Source organism: Zingiber officinale, chromosome 5B (assembly GCF_018446385.1).
Source record: "Zingiber officinale cultivar Zhangliang chromosome 5B, Zo_v1.1, whole genome shotgun sequence".
NCBI classification, from domain to species: domain Eukaryota; kingdom Viridiplantae; phylum Streptophyta; class Magnoliopsida; order Zingiberales; family Zingiberaceae; genus Zingiber; species Zingiber officinale.
Window position 1 is genome coordinate 1408831 of NC_055995.1, and position 14647 is coordinate 1423477.

Consider the following 14647-nt stretch of genomic DNA (forward strand, 5'->3'; position numbering starts at 1 on the left):
AAAAAATATATATTTTTTAACATCGTCGGCCTAAAATATTTATAGAACCTTATTTGATCATAGTGTTACCAATTTTAAGATATAGGACTAAAGAGAACTATATTTTTTTTATATAAAACAACCTTGATTGTTTTATATAAAAAAACAATCAACGAAAACCTGAGTCTCGAACTCTAAATCACTGATTGTTTCGCTTGTGGAATTACTAATAAACCTTGGAATTATTTTTAGTGTAAATAGAAAAAAGGTCATTAACGTAAATACATTTTAGGCTTCACCAAATTTAGTTAGTAAAGGGGAGAGGTTTTTAATAAAATAGTAAGATACTTCATATGGTGCGGACCGAAAACCTGAGTTAGCCGAACGTCCAAAAGGGCCTCAAGTAAGTCGGAGTGGTGCACCCGAATCACTTCGGACGTCCGACCCTCAGGTCCGAGCATCTCAAACAAGTCGGAGTCTGGGCATCTGAATCAGAGCCTCAAGTAAGTCGGAGTGGTGCACCCGAATCACTTCAGGCGTCCGACCCTCAGGTCCGAACACCTCAAATAAATCAGAGTCCGGGCATCCGAATCAGTTAGACCCTAAGGTCCACAGTATATAAAATCTCTATTCAGATATATAAATTGTGGCGCCAGACGAATGCTCGCAGTTTGCGGCTCCAACCGGCCCTTCTCTTTCTATTCAAATTTTTAAGTGGTCGTTATTTATTTAAAGGAATAGAACACTACAATAATTAAAACTATTGTTTCGCACTGAAAGTTAGTTAAGCGAAAAATGTTTTTAGCCATGTGAATTGCTTAGTGCAAGCAATGCATTTCATAACTACTCTTACAAGAATTTCTCATAACTTTGTTCTTCACCTAGATGCTAACAGTTAACTTAGTTCAGAACTCAATCCTATACATAGATTTGCAGTCTTTATATGTATATATATACATACACACATATCATATTATCAGCTGAAGATGATCAGGACGAGATTCGGAGGTCGATGATCTCGAACCGCAGGTTTGAATTTGTATAAATATTGGAGCAGATCTCGTAGATCGGACTACCGTCGGCGGTGGTAGAGTGAGGATGAAAATCCCTCTCGTTGCATTCTTTCAGAACAGCGATTCCTCCGGGATCGGTCAGACGAAATATTCCGCATCCCCTGAAACAAACAATTTGCAGCACGAATAGAGTCATTATGCATTTCATGAAAGAAAAGAAAAGAAAAGTGGGGATGGCAAACTTTGAAGGATCTGTTGGTGCCAAGACGATTGCTATTGCCTCGGGTAGCATGACCTGTAGGGAAAATTACCAATTTGTTTGTTAATTATAAGAATGGCTATAAAGCAATCGAGCTATGGTGCAGTTATCATACTTAAGAATTCATATTTACGCATGGGATCGACATACAAGACGATTCCCCTGTAACCAAAGCTCTATTCAACAGGCTAGACAACTGATAACAACTTTAAGAGTTCAATATGGAACTTCCAATCAATGAAAATAGAAGTCGATGAACTCAAGAAGAAAAAAAAAATTTCTCAGCTTGTTGATCAGCCATGTTCATTAAAGGCAAATATATTATTGCAGACAGATATAAGGAATGGCAGAGTTGAATTTATCAAGTGCAGTAGTATAATTATATCAAAAACAGAAAATAAATATGCCGTGGAGTACCTGGTATGAGTACTGAGTATGCAAATCTATCGATGACAGAAAGCAAGTTTGTGAAGGGTGTGTCTGCCACAAAAAGAAATTGCATGAGTCCAGAATGTTATGTTCTCAGAAAATGTAAATTCAGATTAACTACAGGCATAATGACAAAACCATTATGGATTTCTCTCGATGAGTGATTGAAAAATGGTTTAGGTTACAATATCAAATTGGAAGGTTAAACAAGGAGGAAGATTTGATTAAGACAACATAACATGGTTTTGATTCATCTACAATTCCAACCAGTAAGGAAGTAACAGTGTGCCAGTCAAAAGGGCTACTGTGTAATTAACTCATTTTAGAGCATAGCAAAAAAAGAGAATCCCGGAATATCCATTTTGGTTCCATAAGAGATAGTTATCTACATATTATGGATATATGAGAGCAATTAGTCCTATTTTCTGTGAATAATAGGCAACTTTGTATAGAACTATCCAATAAATTTACTCATTTTAAAACCAACCTCTTTGAACAAATTACATTAAAAGCTTTTGAGTAACCAAATGATGTGATGTAGAATTCAGAAAGAAAAAAAAAACACTATGAGATATGTTAAATGAGGAATGTGCTAGATTTATCACAAAAACATCTCTATTTCTATTTGTTAAAACTGGAAGCTCGCGATAGATTTGTTAAAATCATAAAAGCTTAGTGATTAGCTCTATTTCTTTAACACTTTTCTACTGTGTGGCAAGTTGATCAGCAATTGATATCTATATTTCATCTTGCAAAAAGTATTAGAATATATGGTTTAGAGCATATAGCTTATCCCCACATGGGGTATTTCTCTCTTAGTAATCATGTTATGGTCCTTCGGTCCTAGACTCTTAAATATCTGAGTACAATTAGTCCTCTTTTCATTGAACACTATTGTTAAATTAAAACCGACCACTTGAAACAGTTAGAAATAAGAACTATAAAGATTCATCATATAGATAGATCGCAGATGTCACCTAAACAGTTTTATGAAACAAACAATAAGGAAAAGGGGGAAAACCATTTGTGACTATAGTGTATTAGTATACTTTGAGCAAAGAAATAGTGACATTAAAAATTGTCCCATTTTTCTGACCAAAATAATAAATGATCCACAGAAGGAAAGTGAAAGACCATAGTGTATTAGTATACTCGGAGCCCAGAAAAAGAATAATAGAAGAGTATAGGAAATGCAAGGGAAGTAATAAGATGCTTACATGAATCCATCCTGCAGGATAAAGAGACCTCTCATCCAATATGGCATAAATTTCTTCCTCATTTAATGCCTGGCACTGCATTCATAGAAGGTACAATTGCTAAGAATAAAGTTATAATATCCCCAAATAAATCATGTATCACTGTGCAAACAACTTGAAAATAGATTATCCAACGAATATACTGACATACTGAATTGGAAGTTGACTCCTGCTTCGGTATTATTAGTGTTGTAATGTAGAATGTGTGATTCTTCTGCTCCAGAACAAATCAAGTAGTAAACATACATTTTAAATTCCAATAAAAAGGAATATGGTACCCTTTATCCTAAAAGATATTAGTAAAGGACAAAGATTTAGGCTTACAAGAAAAGCACCAAGAATGCCGCAAGTCTCTAAGTCCCTATGTGTGTTTTCTTTAGCAAGATCCAAAAATTCTTCAGTCAATTTCACTGACTGAAATGAGAAAGCACGTAGACATATAATTTTTAGTATGATACTAGTATAGATGAAACATCAAAACAACATAAAAAATCACCCCCAGTGCATATCTCAAACTCCTACACCTGCAGAACAGAATATGCCTACAGAAAGCACTAAAGCAGGAAATATATATATATATATATATATATATATAACAGAAAGTTGATGCTTACTATATGCATATCCTTAGTAGAATCTGAAGTTGAAGATCCTTCAGATATACATTTTGAATTACCATCGTTTGAACTGGGAAAAATAACATGAGAAACTTGCCCAGAAGAACCTCCCTCTTCTACCCAAGAAACAACAGAAGAAGGAAAGTAGTGCTTCACAACATGAACTTCATTGTCATCACCTCTGACATTTTCAAGAAATAATAGAAAAAAATAAGTAGTCTGAAGCTAGAATATAGAGCAACATTATATATTGCAATAAACATAATCTGCTATGAAACTGTTTCAATTTCTTCTGGTCAGCTTTGTAGGTTTTGTTGCCTGCACTTATCTGCATTGAACCCTTAATGTAGGTATGTTCGGAACTTATTCTACTACTCGCGTACTATTTATCTTTTTTTTTTCAAAGAAGTTTCAAGTTGTTCGTTCATTGGTTTTGACATGTTAAATTGGTATGATCCACAACAAGACAACATATGGTGGCATGTATATATTTAAAGTAACAGAGAAAATACCTTTGACATGTTCTTGAATCGTAATGTCCAATCTGCAGATACAATATCAAGATTCACAGAAGGAACTATGTGAAGGAAGTGTGAGGCAATCAGGAAATACATTGACCACCAAAGCTGAATGTTCATGTATCTCACAGAAGGAGACAAGACATTAAAATAAAGTAAAACAAATAAGGACATCAAAATTTAAAAATCATAGAGAAAGAACAATATATAAATGCTTCAGTTACCAAATTCAATTTTAAGTAAACCTTAAAATCCTTCGAATAGTGATGACATCATTAAATGGGCAAATATAAAGTAAAACAAATAACTGCAAAACAGTCACCTTTAGGACACCAAAATTTCAAAACCATAGGGAAAAACGATATATAAATGCTTCAGTTACCAGATCCAATTCTAAGAAAACTTTAACATTCTCCAAATTTAGAACGCATCATTAGATGTGCAAATTTTAAGCATATTCCAAAACTGAGAGTTCCATTCACATCTAATCGATAGAAATTGAAAATGACAATAAAGTTCCATGTGCTTAAACATGGAAAAACATGCCGAGAAAATTTCAACAAATTTTCTCTCCAGTCATCACATATAAATTATGAAATAATTCAAATATTAACTAATAAACATCTTGACATCCTTTTCCAGATTAGCCATGTTATATTGATGCCAAGGAAGCTGGTGCGTTGTGTTCAAAACAGTCCAGATTATCCTTGTTATTCAAAGATTATCTAATAATCATCTTAACATCCTTTAGGGCATTGTGTGCATCAATTATGAAATTGTTAGTGCATTGTGTGCATCAATTATGAAATCCGTAGTGCATTGTGTGCATCCACCAAAGCTAGTTGCATCAAAGTAATTTCTAGTCCTTACAATCAAAAGACACTATATGGAGTAATCCTGGATCATTGTAAGCTAGAGGGTTGAGATTTGGCAGCAACAAAGCAACCAGACTCTTAAATGATATTGATTTACTGTTCTCCCAAAACCTTTATCAGGAAGGCCTATTCCCTGATTCAACAGTGCTATCCATTTGACCAACATCTCATACTATTGGCATCATGATTTTGTCCCATAGAGAAATATAACACTAAATCCAGGAACTTCCTGGGAGGTCAACTGTCCTGGAATTGCTTTACACTCAGCATGCTTAACCACATAATTGTTATAAAGATCTTAGCTAATTCCATCAAAAGATGTCTCATTATTAAGAATACATGCTTAATCTATTTGAGAAATTTTACATTGATGGCCTAGTGCCTTAGAAGCCTGCCATGAGCTACACCTTGTCCAAGCTCTCTGCCCCATCAATCGCTCTCCACTATTGATAGAACAGGTCATAACAAGCTCACTGACTTCTGTTAGGTTCATCCTCGAACAGCAAGCCCATATTGGAAATTAAAATTGTATTACCTCTCAAATCATTGGTAGTCCTAATATATGGGATCCTAAAGCCCTTTTATATATTGACGATGCAACTTATTTTTCTAGCAAACTTTTTTAATAAAACCACACAATCTTATCTAAAAATTAAACTAATTTATATATTTTTTTCAAAAATAATAAAGACATCTACGCTATTATATTTTCCTAGACTTCTAAAAACATAATAAAAAATTGTTGAATATTTCAATAGGATCCTACAATGGTACCAATATGTAAAACTCCACTTTGACCAATATCTCATACTGTGAGACATGATTTTATCCATGGTAAAATATAACTCTAAGTTGAGGAGTTTCTCAGGAGGTCGCCCATCTTGAAATTGCTCTCCATGCAGCATACTTAACCAAAGAGTTTTTATGGAGAACTTAGTTAATTCCACCAAAAGGCAACTCATTAATTAGAGTGCATACTTGATCCTTTAAAGACATTTTACACCAATGGACTACTCACACTTTTTCCACTTCGTATGTGTTCTGATCCGTTCTTGCCTCTAGCATCCTAGAAACCTGCTAGGAGCCACACCTTGTCTAACTCAGTTAATTCTTCCAATAATCACCTCCGTATGTAGAATCCATACTTAATCCATTTAAGACACTTTACAATGACGCCAAATCAAACTTATCCTGCTTCGATGTGTGTTTGGGTTCCTTCTTGACTCTATCATCATTCTAGAGGCCTCCCAGGAGCCATACCTTGTCTGAGCGTTCTTGCCCCGACGATCACTCCCTTCCCTCATCAAACTAGTCACAACAAGGACCCAAATATAAACTCATGATTAACCATAATACAACAACCCTTTGCTTTAGAGTTTAGATCATAACAAAATCACATAAAGTAAAAAATAGTGGACCCAGGAGAACAGGTCAATACAAATCACAAGAAAAAAACAACACGAAGCACATGGCAAGCTTCCAAATACATGTCCTTGGTCTCAAGGCCTTCAATAGCATATTAAAATTTGATTAGACAACCACCTTTATCAGAAAATTTCAACTTCTGATAGAAGAACCCAATTCATACATGTACGATTTTACAAACAAGATCATCATCTCCCAGCAGGAACTCCTAGTTCCTTTTCTTTCCACCATTAAAATTATAAGGACATAAAGCATGCACAAGTTTAGTACAAAGTCAAATGGAAACTTCTTGTTCGTCACAGCAAATTTATCAAAATCTTGTAAGAAGTTAAAATGTACCTTCCCTTCCTTGAAGCTAGAAAAGTTCAAAATCTTCTTGGTCCACCTTTGCGATGTTGATCTGAAGTTATTTGCGCTATTCTTAGATCTCCTACCTAGCTGCGAACCACTTGAATTGATGTTAGTCGTAGCTAATAACTTCAACTTTTCAGCCTCTTTGGTCGACTCTTGTAGAATCTATAAAGCAATGGGTTTGCTATAAGAAAAACGAGGTAAACTTATTGTGTGCGCCGACCGTACAAATAACTCACTTTCGTATGACGAAGTTTTTCCTTTGACGAGTGCTTGGAGTAATTCCGATGCTGAGGAATCACCTGGGACACCAACCTGCATCGCAGACAACTTAAACCAATATAAAAGAGCAATTTGCACCAAGCGCAGTTTCCTACTACAAGGAGAACAATGAAGAACAAACTTTGGGACTTAGTTTCAAGAATCGTTGGGAAATTCGAACACGCAAAAGGCTACCTTCCAAGGTTCTTTGAGATCAGACAGACCAGAATCTCACCGCAGTATCACAACAGTAGAAAAAATAAATAAATTCGAACATCCAATAAAAAAATGAATGATTAAGATACCTGACGTAACGGTTAAGAGTAAGGTGAAGACAGTCTAAATTCCCTTCTTTCCGATAAACATCAGCCTAAATCCCAGAAAACAAAGATATGAATTCTCGTAAGCAAAAGAGAAACCCAAAGGAAGATAGGGTAATCGCACCTGCTTCAACAGTTGGTCGGCGATTCTGAAGTAGAAGGATACGGGGAATCGATCATCCACCGAGGGCACCATAGTGGCATCCAAAAGATCCCTCCCTTCTGGATCGTCGATGGCGGTCTTGATCCGAGCAAAGGAAAGAGACAAAGCGGAGCAAGACGAGGAGCTGTGAGTGGGGAGACGTGAAGGTCGGCTCCGAACAACGCTACGCCATCAACGCACGCGACGAGACGAGCTGATGGTGACGGTCCTTATCCCACACTATCGGCCGGGCACTAACAATGACCGTTTCAAAAAAACCCTCATTATTTTCTCCAATTATAAAAAGGCACTTCATCCAACGCTATCTCCTATCTGCCCACTAACAATGAGTATTTGAAAAACACCCTCGTTATTTTATAAAATTATAAAACGCACCTCAAACTCGTCAACTCGTCGCTATCCCACACTATCCGCCCACTAACAATGAGCATTTCAAGAACACCCTCGTTATTTTCTCAAATTATAAAAGGCACATCAAACTCGCCATCTCGTTTACGAATGGTTTGTGTACAGAAGGCGACAATCCACTCGAGAAAATCTCCAAGGTGCATTTAAAATTTATTTTATATATATATATATATATATATATATATATATATTAATTTTGTTAATAAAATATTAAAAATACTAATTAATTTAGCAGTAATAAATTATTATAATAACTTCACTGAAATAAAAAGTCTAGATAGAAAAGATCATTCATATAGATATCCTATTCAAAAATTTTATCTTAAATTTTAAATAGGATAATTAAAATTTTTTTACATCAGACACTCTATCCATTCCTTAAATTATGCATTTATGAACCGTATTTCTTTTAATTTAATTTCATTCCCTAAATATTATAGAGGAGAGAGAAAAATAAGGAAACTGATATATGATGTATTGAAAAATGGATATTCAAATTTAATAAAATAATTTTTTTACCCTAAATTATATATTTTGGATAGAAAAACTAATGTGAATACTCTTATTTGTGAACTAAGGTAATAATATACTTAGGATCCCATAAAAGTATTTTTTTTAAAATATACTTAATTTAGTTAGTAAATTAAACTTTCGTCAATAAAAAAATAAAAAATTATGGATCAAATTTTAATAATTATAAAAATAAATTACCAAACAAATCTAATATTAATAATAAAAATTTAAAATTATCGACCAAATTTAATTTGACAGTAAAAAATAAAAACTAACAAATTTAACTTTAATCTATAAAATATTAAAAATTATTGGTAAAATATAAAAAATAAATAAAAATTATTAACGAAATTTAATTTGGCTAATAGAAGGGGAGTCTTGGTGCAACGATAAAATTGATATTTTGTCATCAAAAGGTCATAGGTTTGAATCCTAGAAGCAGTCTTTTATAAAAAATAAGGTAAGCTCGAGTACAATGGATCTTTCTTCGGGATCCCGCATAGCGGGAGATTCGTGTACTGAATTGTCCTTTTTTAAAATTTAATTTGGCTAATAAAAAGTTAAATTTATCAATGAAAATATATCTGAACTAAAATTTATTTTAACCATAATTTTTAATATTTAATATCCAAACACATATATTTTATATATTTATATATAAAATTTAGTGAGCCCCAATATAATAGAGGCTCTGGGTATAAATTTTAATGGCTTATGAAGTGGCATTACATTTACATGTAACATTTAATCTATTTTCTTTCCTCTCTCATAATTTCCTCTTTCTCTTCTCTCCTCTCTAAAATTAATTTGGTAATAATTTACACAAGCTCTAAATTTGTTTATTTTGTTTTTTAATTTTAGTTTTTAAATTTAATAAAAAATTAATAAAATATAAAAGAAAATTAATAAAACACCCAAAATATTTTTCTATTTTTTATATCTTCTATTTTTAATATCTAATTATAAAAGATTAATAAATTTGATTATATTAATAAAAATTATTTTGGTATTGGTCTTTAGAAATCAGTATCACAATTTAAATACCAATATCGTTATGGTGTTGGTTTCCGAAGACCACCGCCACAGTATCATAAAAGTTTCAAATTATTTTGAACACTATTGAAAAATTCTTAAAATAATAAACGAGAACTTATTTTGACTCAAGTTCACCTAATAAACATATAGGAGTTAAAATGAGTATGATAAGAGCTCTCTAGGTCCATCAATGGATTTTGATCAAAATTCAGTAATGGATTTAGGAAATTTAGATTTCTAAAATCTTGAAATGAGATAGAAAAGGTGAGTGTGTAGAAGGAAAATATGGTGAAAAATCCTAGTCTTGAGTCCCTTACACGAAGTTATAGGGCTATGTCAATTGGTACAAAGTCTGAACTTTTTAAACATTTTGAGCAATGCTGAGAATCTTTTACGATGATAACGAAGGGTGCCCTTGAACTCTAGGACACTATAAAAATTTACAGGAGTTAGAATGAGTCTAATCAAAACTATCTAGGTCTATCAATAAATTTTAACCAAAGCCTATTGATATACCTAGATGACTTGGATTTTGAATTTTTATAATGAGATATAAGCGTGGAGTGTGTAAAAAGTAGATATGGTAACAAATTTTAGTTCTGAGTCTCTTACATGAAGTTATAGGCCTGTGTCAATTGACACAAAGTTTGAAACTTTCTAAACTTTCTCAAAAATGTTAAGAATATTTTACGATGATAATGGAGGACATCCTTGGACTCCAAGGAACGATAGAAATTAAACATATAGGAGTTGGAATGAATCCGATCAAAGCTCTCTAAGTCCGTTAATGAATTTTAATCGAAATTTATTAATGGGCTAGATAACTTGGACTTCTTAAATTTTATAATGAGATAAAAATATGAAATGTGTAGAAAGTATATATGGTGTCTAATCTTGATCCTAAGACACATAGACACTAGGTAAAATTATAATTCCATGTCAATTAACATTAACTGTGGTGTTAATTTATGAAGATTAGTATTATTATGGTGCTAATCTTTAAAAATCAGCCCATAGTGCTAGTCTATAACACATATAATTTTTTTTGAAAAATAGAAATAAGTAATAAACTAATTGCACGAATTAAGATGAAAGTTGTTTCTTCTACTGGCTACATAATTTAGTTAGCTTTAATTTGAGAAAACAAAATGAAATCAAGTCTGTCCAGAAAGATATTAACTAAAAGGAACCTAATTTATAATAATAATAATAATAATAATAATAATAAATAAATAAATAAATAAAAAGAGGTTACACATAATTAGTATATTGTTTTGTTTGTTTGTTTTGGAAGTTCGTCCGTGAAGAATTTAACTTGTGGCTCCAGATATGAGATTCGACAATTCATCTCTGTTTTACATGATGGACGAAGCAACATGCTGGTGTGTTTCGTTAAATATGATGGTAAAAGATAAATATATTCGTCTCTAATATTTTCATCAATTTATTTCAAGATTAATATGGAAAAATAAATTACAGATAATTATTAGCATGTAGAATAATATTAATACATAAAAAAAAATATTTACTTTAATTTTATCAAAATTTAAACTTCAAACCTAATAATAATAATAATAATAATAATATCAATATCTTATCTATTAATTATTAGACAGTCCGAAGGAATTTATGCTTCGTCAAACATGCTCAATATGCATAATAGATATCTATTATGCAAACACGCACAATATGCATAATAGATATCTGACCAAATTTGTACTTTGGACATACAATAATTAACTTGCTCCATGCGTCAAACGTTAATATCCGAAAATCAGGACCACGGTAGCACTGATCTTCGTAAATTAGTATTATTATAGTGCTGGCATTTAAAAATTTGCATCATAGTCCATGTTAATTAACACACGATCATAATTTCACCTATGTCTTAGGATCAAGATTAGATACTAATACGGTGACGATGAGGGGCTTCCGCCCCTGGTATAATATAATGATGAAAGTTAAAAGAGGTCAAAGTCAAGATGCTCAACGAGTTGATGGTGTTGACCGGTCGAGCGAATCACACTCCGACCAGGGATTAAGTATCAATCCATCGACATAAGAAATAATCAAACCGACGCTCAAGGGACACGCAGAAGCCGAGCTAAGCGGCTATCCCACTCGGCCAAGCAATAGAGCATGTGGACAGTGGGTTTCTGGCCAAACGACCATCCCGCTCGCCCCAGCAACGGACGATACTTGGACAGGGGACTTTCAACCAAGTGGCTATCCTGCTCGGCGTGACATCAGACAACGCGGGGATAGCAGAATTCTGACCGAGCGGCCATTCCGCTCGATCAAGCAACAAACACAACAGGATATCTTTAGATATCCTTTTGGGAGCTAGTGCCGCTGACAAGCGGCATATGGTCAGACAGAAAATTATACGGCAAAAGCTTCCACTGTCACTTCAGATATATGCTCGACTGGTTAAAGTATTGTGTCAGGGACACTTTATTGACACGTCTTTTCAGGGAAGCTTTGAGATGCACGCTCGCCTTGGGAAGCGTGCACGTGCACTTTTGGAGCTCTATATAAAGGGGGGTCCAATCATCAACGGAGGTATGCTTTACACGCGATTTCTACTGTTGCGCTACAATTATGGCTTCTTCTTACTTTGTCGGAGACTGACTTGAGCATCGGAGGACCATCGTCTGAGACCCTTTCCCTGGCTCGACACTGACGCTGCTTGTGTTGCAGGTGGGAGCGAAGTCCACCAGAGGTCAATAGGAGCACCACGTCCCCAGCATCAATCTCTTCGACTTTCAGACAGGATCATATTTGGCGCCGTATGTGGGAACATCACCTGAATCAAAGCCGAGAAGATGGAAGACGCTGGACGACTAACCACCGTAACGCTCACTCAGGAGGAGATGGAGATGCTAGTGCAAGCACGAGCAACAAAAATGATATAGCAACAACAACAACAGTAGGCGTTAGCCAATCGACTAGCACCGCAGCCTGCAACATCGGCAGCCGATAGGCGAGCGGGGCAAGAAGACCGAGCGGAGCAACTCTCCGTATGGGGGCAGAACCAAAGGCCGAACGACACCCAAGGGGAAGCACCACCCACGTCGATCCCCTTCCATCGAGCTTTGTTCCAAACCCCCTCGGAGATAGCCCAAGCGCATTAGGAGCGGGGATCATCTTCAGACGATGCACCCGTTCTGGATGCGCGGAAAGGTAAAGCGTCCCGAAACGCCGCGTCTCCCGAACAGATCAACAGGCAATTCTTAGAGGAGATCCTACAAGACTCTCTACCCCTATATTACACCCCGTTGGTGATTGGGACGTACAATGGGTCGACCGACCCAGATGATCATCTGGATCGATTTGACAATGAAGTTACGCTGCACCAGTACACAGAAGGAGTGAAGTGTAGAGTCTTTGTCACGACTCTCTCCGGATCAGCGCAGCGCTGGTTCAGAAGACTGCCGGACAACTCAATACGAAGTTTCAAGGATTTCCGAGCTGTGTTCCAGCATCACTTCGCCAGCAGCTGGCGCTACCAGAAGACAAACGTCAACCTCTTCGCCCTGAAGCAAGGGTCCAAGGAAGCGCTCTGAGCATACATTTAGCGCTTCAATTAAGTGACCATGGGCATCCCCTTGGTCTCGTCCGAGACCATGATGAACGCTTTCACCCAGGGGCTCACCAAGAGAGATTTCTTCCGATCACTCATCTGGAAGTCACCCAGGGACTTCGACCACATGCTCAAGAAGGCCAATAAATACATGAATATGTAAGAAGCACAGGCGACCAGAAGAAAGGAGGCGCCGACCCAGAGTACGACACTGACCCAGCGTCGACCGGCGAGTAGCCATCTGTCGCCCAAGGGGTCGAGGGCTGAAGGAGCACGACCGCACCAGGAGACCAAGGCACATGTCGTACAGCATGTGGCGTCCGGTCGGCCTAAGGCGTCGAAGGGAAAGGTATGGACTCCTATGTGTTTGTTCATTCCGCTAGTCGGCGATGCACAACATGCGGGATTGCCAGGGACTGACACCGATTGTCAACCGACCGGCTTCAAGAGGATACCACCGCCGATCACCTTCGCCTGATCAGCGACCACGGCACAAATCCGCTGAGCGTCGGGATGACAGAAGGGAGCCTGAATGCCATCACCATCACCAACATCAGCGGAGGGAAGACACCGATCCCCGGGCCCAACCGAGTAAGATAGACCATCCGCTCGAGAAGAAGAAAATAGGAACAACACTTCCCAAGGAGAAATAGACATGATCACTGGAGAGCTGACCGACGGTGACTCTAACCGAGCCCGGAAGTCATACGCTCAGTGGTTGGAGATCCATGTCGTCGGATGCAAAAGGAGAGGGTCGAAGGCCCCTAAATCAGCTTCGGCCCCAGCGATTTGGAGGGTGTCGAGGTCCCTCATGATGATGCTCTAATCATCCGAGCGATGATCGCCAACTACACCATTCACCGGACTTTCGTTGACACGGGAAGTTTGGTGAACATCATTTTTAAAAAGGCGTTCGATCAGCTGCAGATCGATCGAAGCGAGCTGCTGCCCCTGACGACCCCGCTATACGGATTCACAGGCAACGAAGTTTTACCGATCGGTCAAGCAAGGCTGTCCATCTCGCTGGGAGAGGAGCCATTGAGGAGGACCTGGACCACTAATTTCATAGTAGTGGACGCACAATCGGCCTACAACGTCATCTTGGGCCGACCGACCCTCAACGAGTTCTGGACAGTAGTGTTAACCTACTGCCAAAAGCTAAAGTTCCCAGTGGATGACCAGGTGGGCGAGGTCAAGGTCAATCAACTGGCCACTCGGCGTTGCTATGTGGAGATGGTCAAGACCGAGGCCAAAGCTGCTCGAAAGATGCCGCGGCTAGAGGTAAATGCTATCGTCGAAAAACCTCCCACTTTAGTATATGAAGAAAGGAAGAGGTCCAGATCCACCCAAGTCAGTCGAAAGCCACGACCTTCATCGTCGCCAACATGGAGGAGGAGAAGAAGGCAGAGCTGATCGCCTGCCTCAAATAGAACCACGATGTGTTCGCTTGGTCGACACATGAGCTGACCGACATCTCCCCGAGCGTGGCTTAGCACAAGCTTCACGTCCGACCGGACGCTCGGCAGGTCAAACAAAGGACAAAGGATTTCAACGCAGAGCAGAACGTGATCATCCAGGCGAAGGTAGAGAAGCTACTAGAGACTGGCCATATCAGGGAAGTACAATTCCCAAGTTGGCTTGC

At 37.2% G+C, this 14647-nt stretch overlaps 1 protein-coding gene across 1 annotated transcript; it reads right to left on the bottom strand.

The window, feature by feature from the left end:
• Positions 1-777: 777 nt before the first annotated feature.
• LOC121983858 (AMSH-like ubiquitin thioesterase 2) lies at positions 778-7679 on the bottom strand. Its single transcript, XM_042536515.1, has 12 exons — positions 7428-7679; positions 7289-7353; positions 6962-7037; positions 6711-6887; positions 4066-4097; positions 3551-3734; positions 3261-3350; positions 3088-3150; positions 2898-2972; positions 1669-1731; positions 1235-1287; positions 778-1153 (listed from the first exon to the last, which is right to left on the bottom strand). Exons 1-12 carry the CDS (start codon positions 7497-7499, stop codon positions 970-972), a joined length of 1134 nt encoding a protein of 377 aa, XP_042392449.1. The 5' UTR covers positions 7500-7679; the 3' UTR covers positions 778-969.
• Positions 7680-14647: the final 6968 nt, after the last annotated feature.

Coding starts and splice junctions, on each gene's coding strand:
- LOC121983858 (XM_042536515.1), bottom strand. CDS start 7,499: ATGGTGCCCTCGGTGGATGATCGATTCCCCGTATCCTTCTACTTCAGA. Junction 7,038..7,288: donor ACTCTTAACCGTTACGTCAG/GTATCTTAATCA, acceptor TCTGCGATGCAG/GTTGGTGTCCCAGGTGATTC. Junction 6,888..6,961: donor AAAAACTTCGTCATACGAAA/GTGAGTTATTTG, acceptor ATTGCTTTATAG/ATTCTACAAGAGTCGACCAA.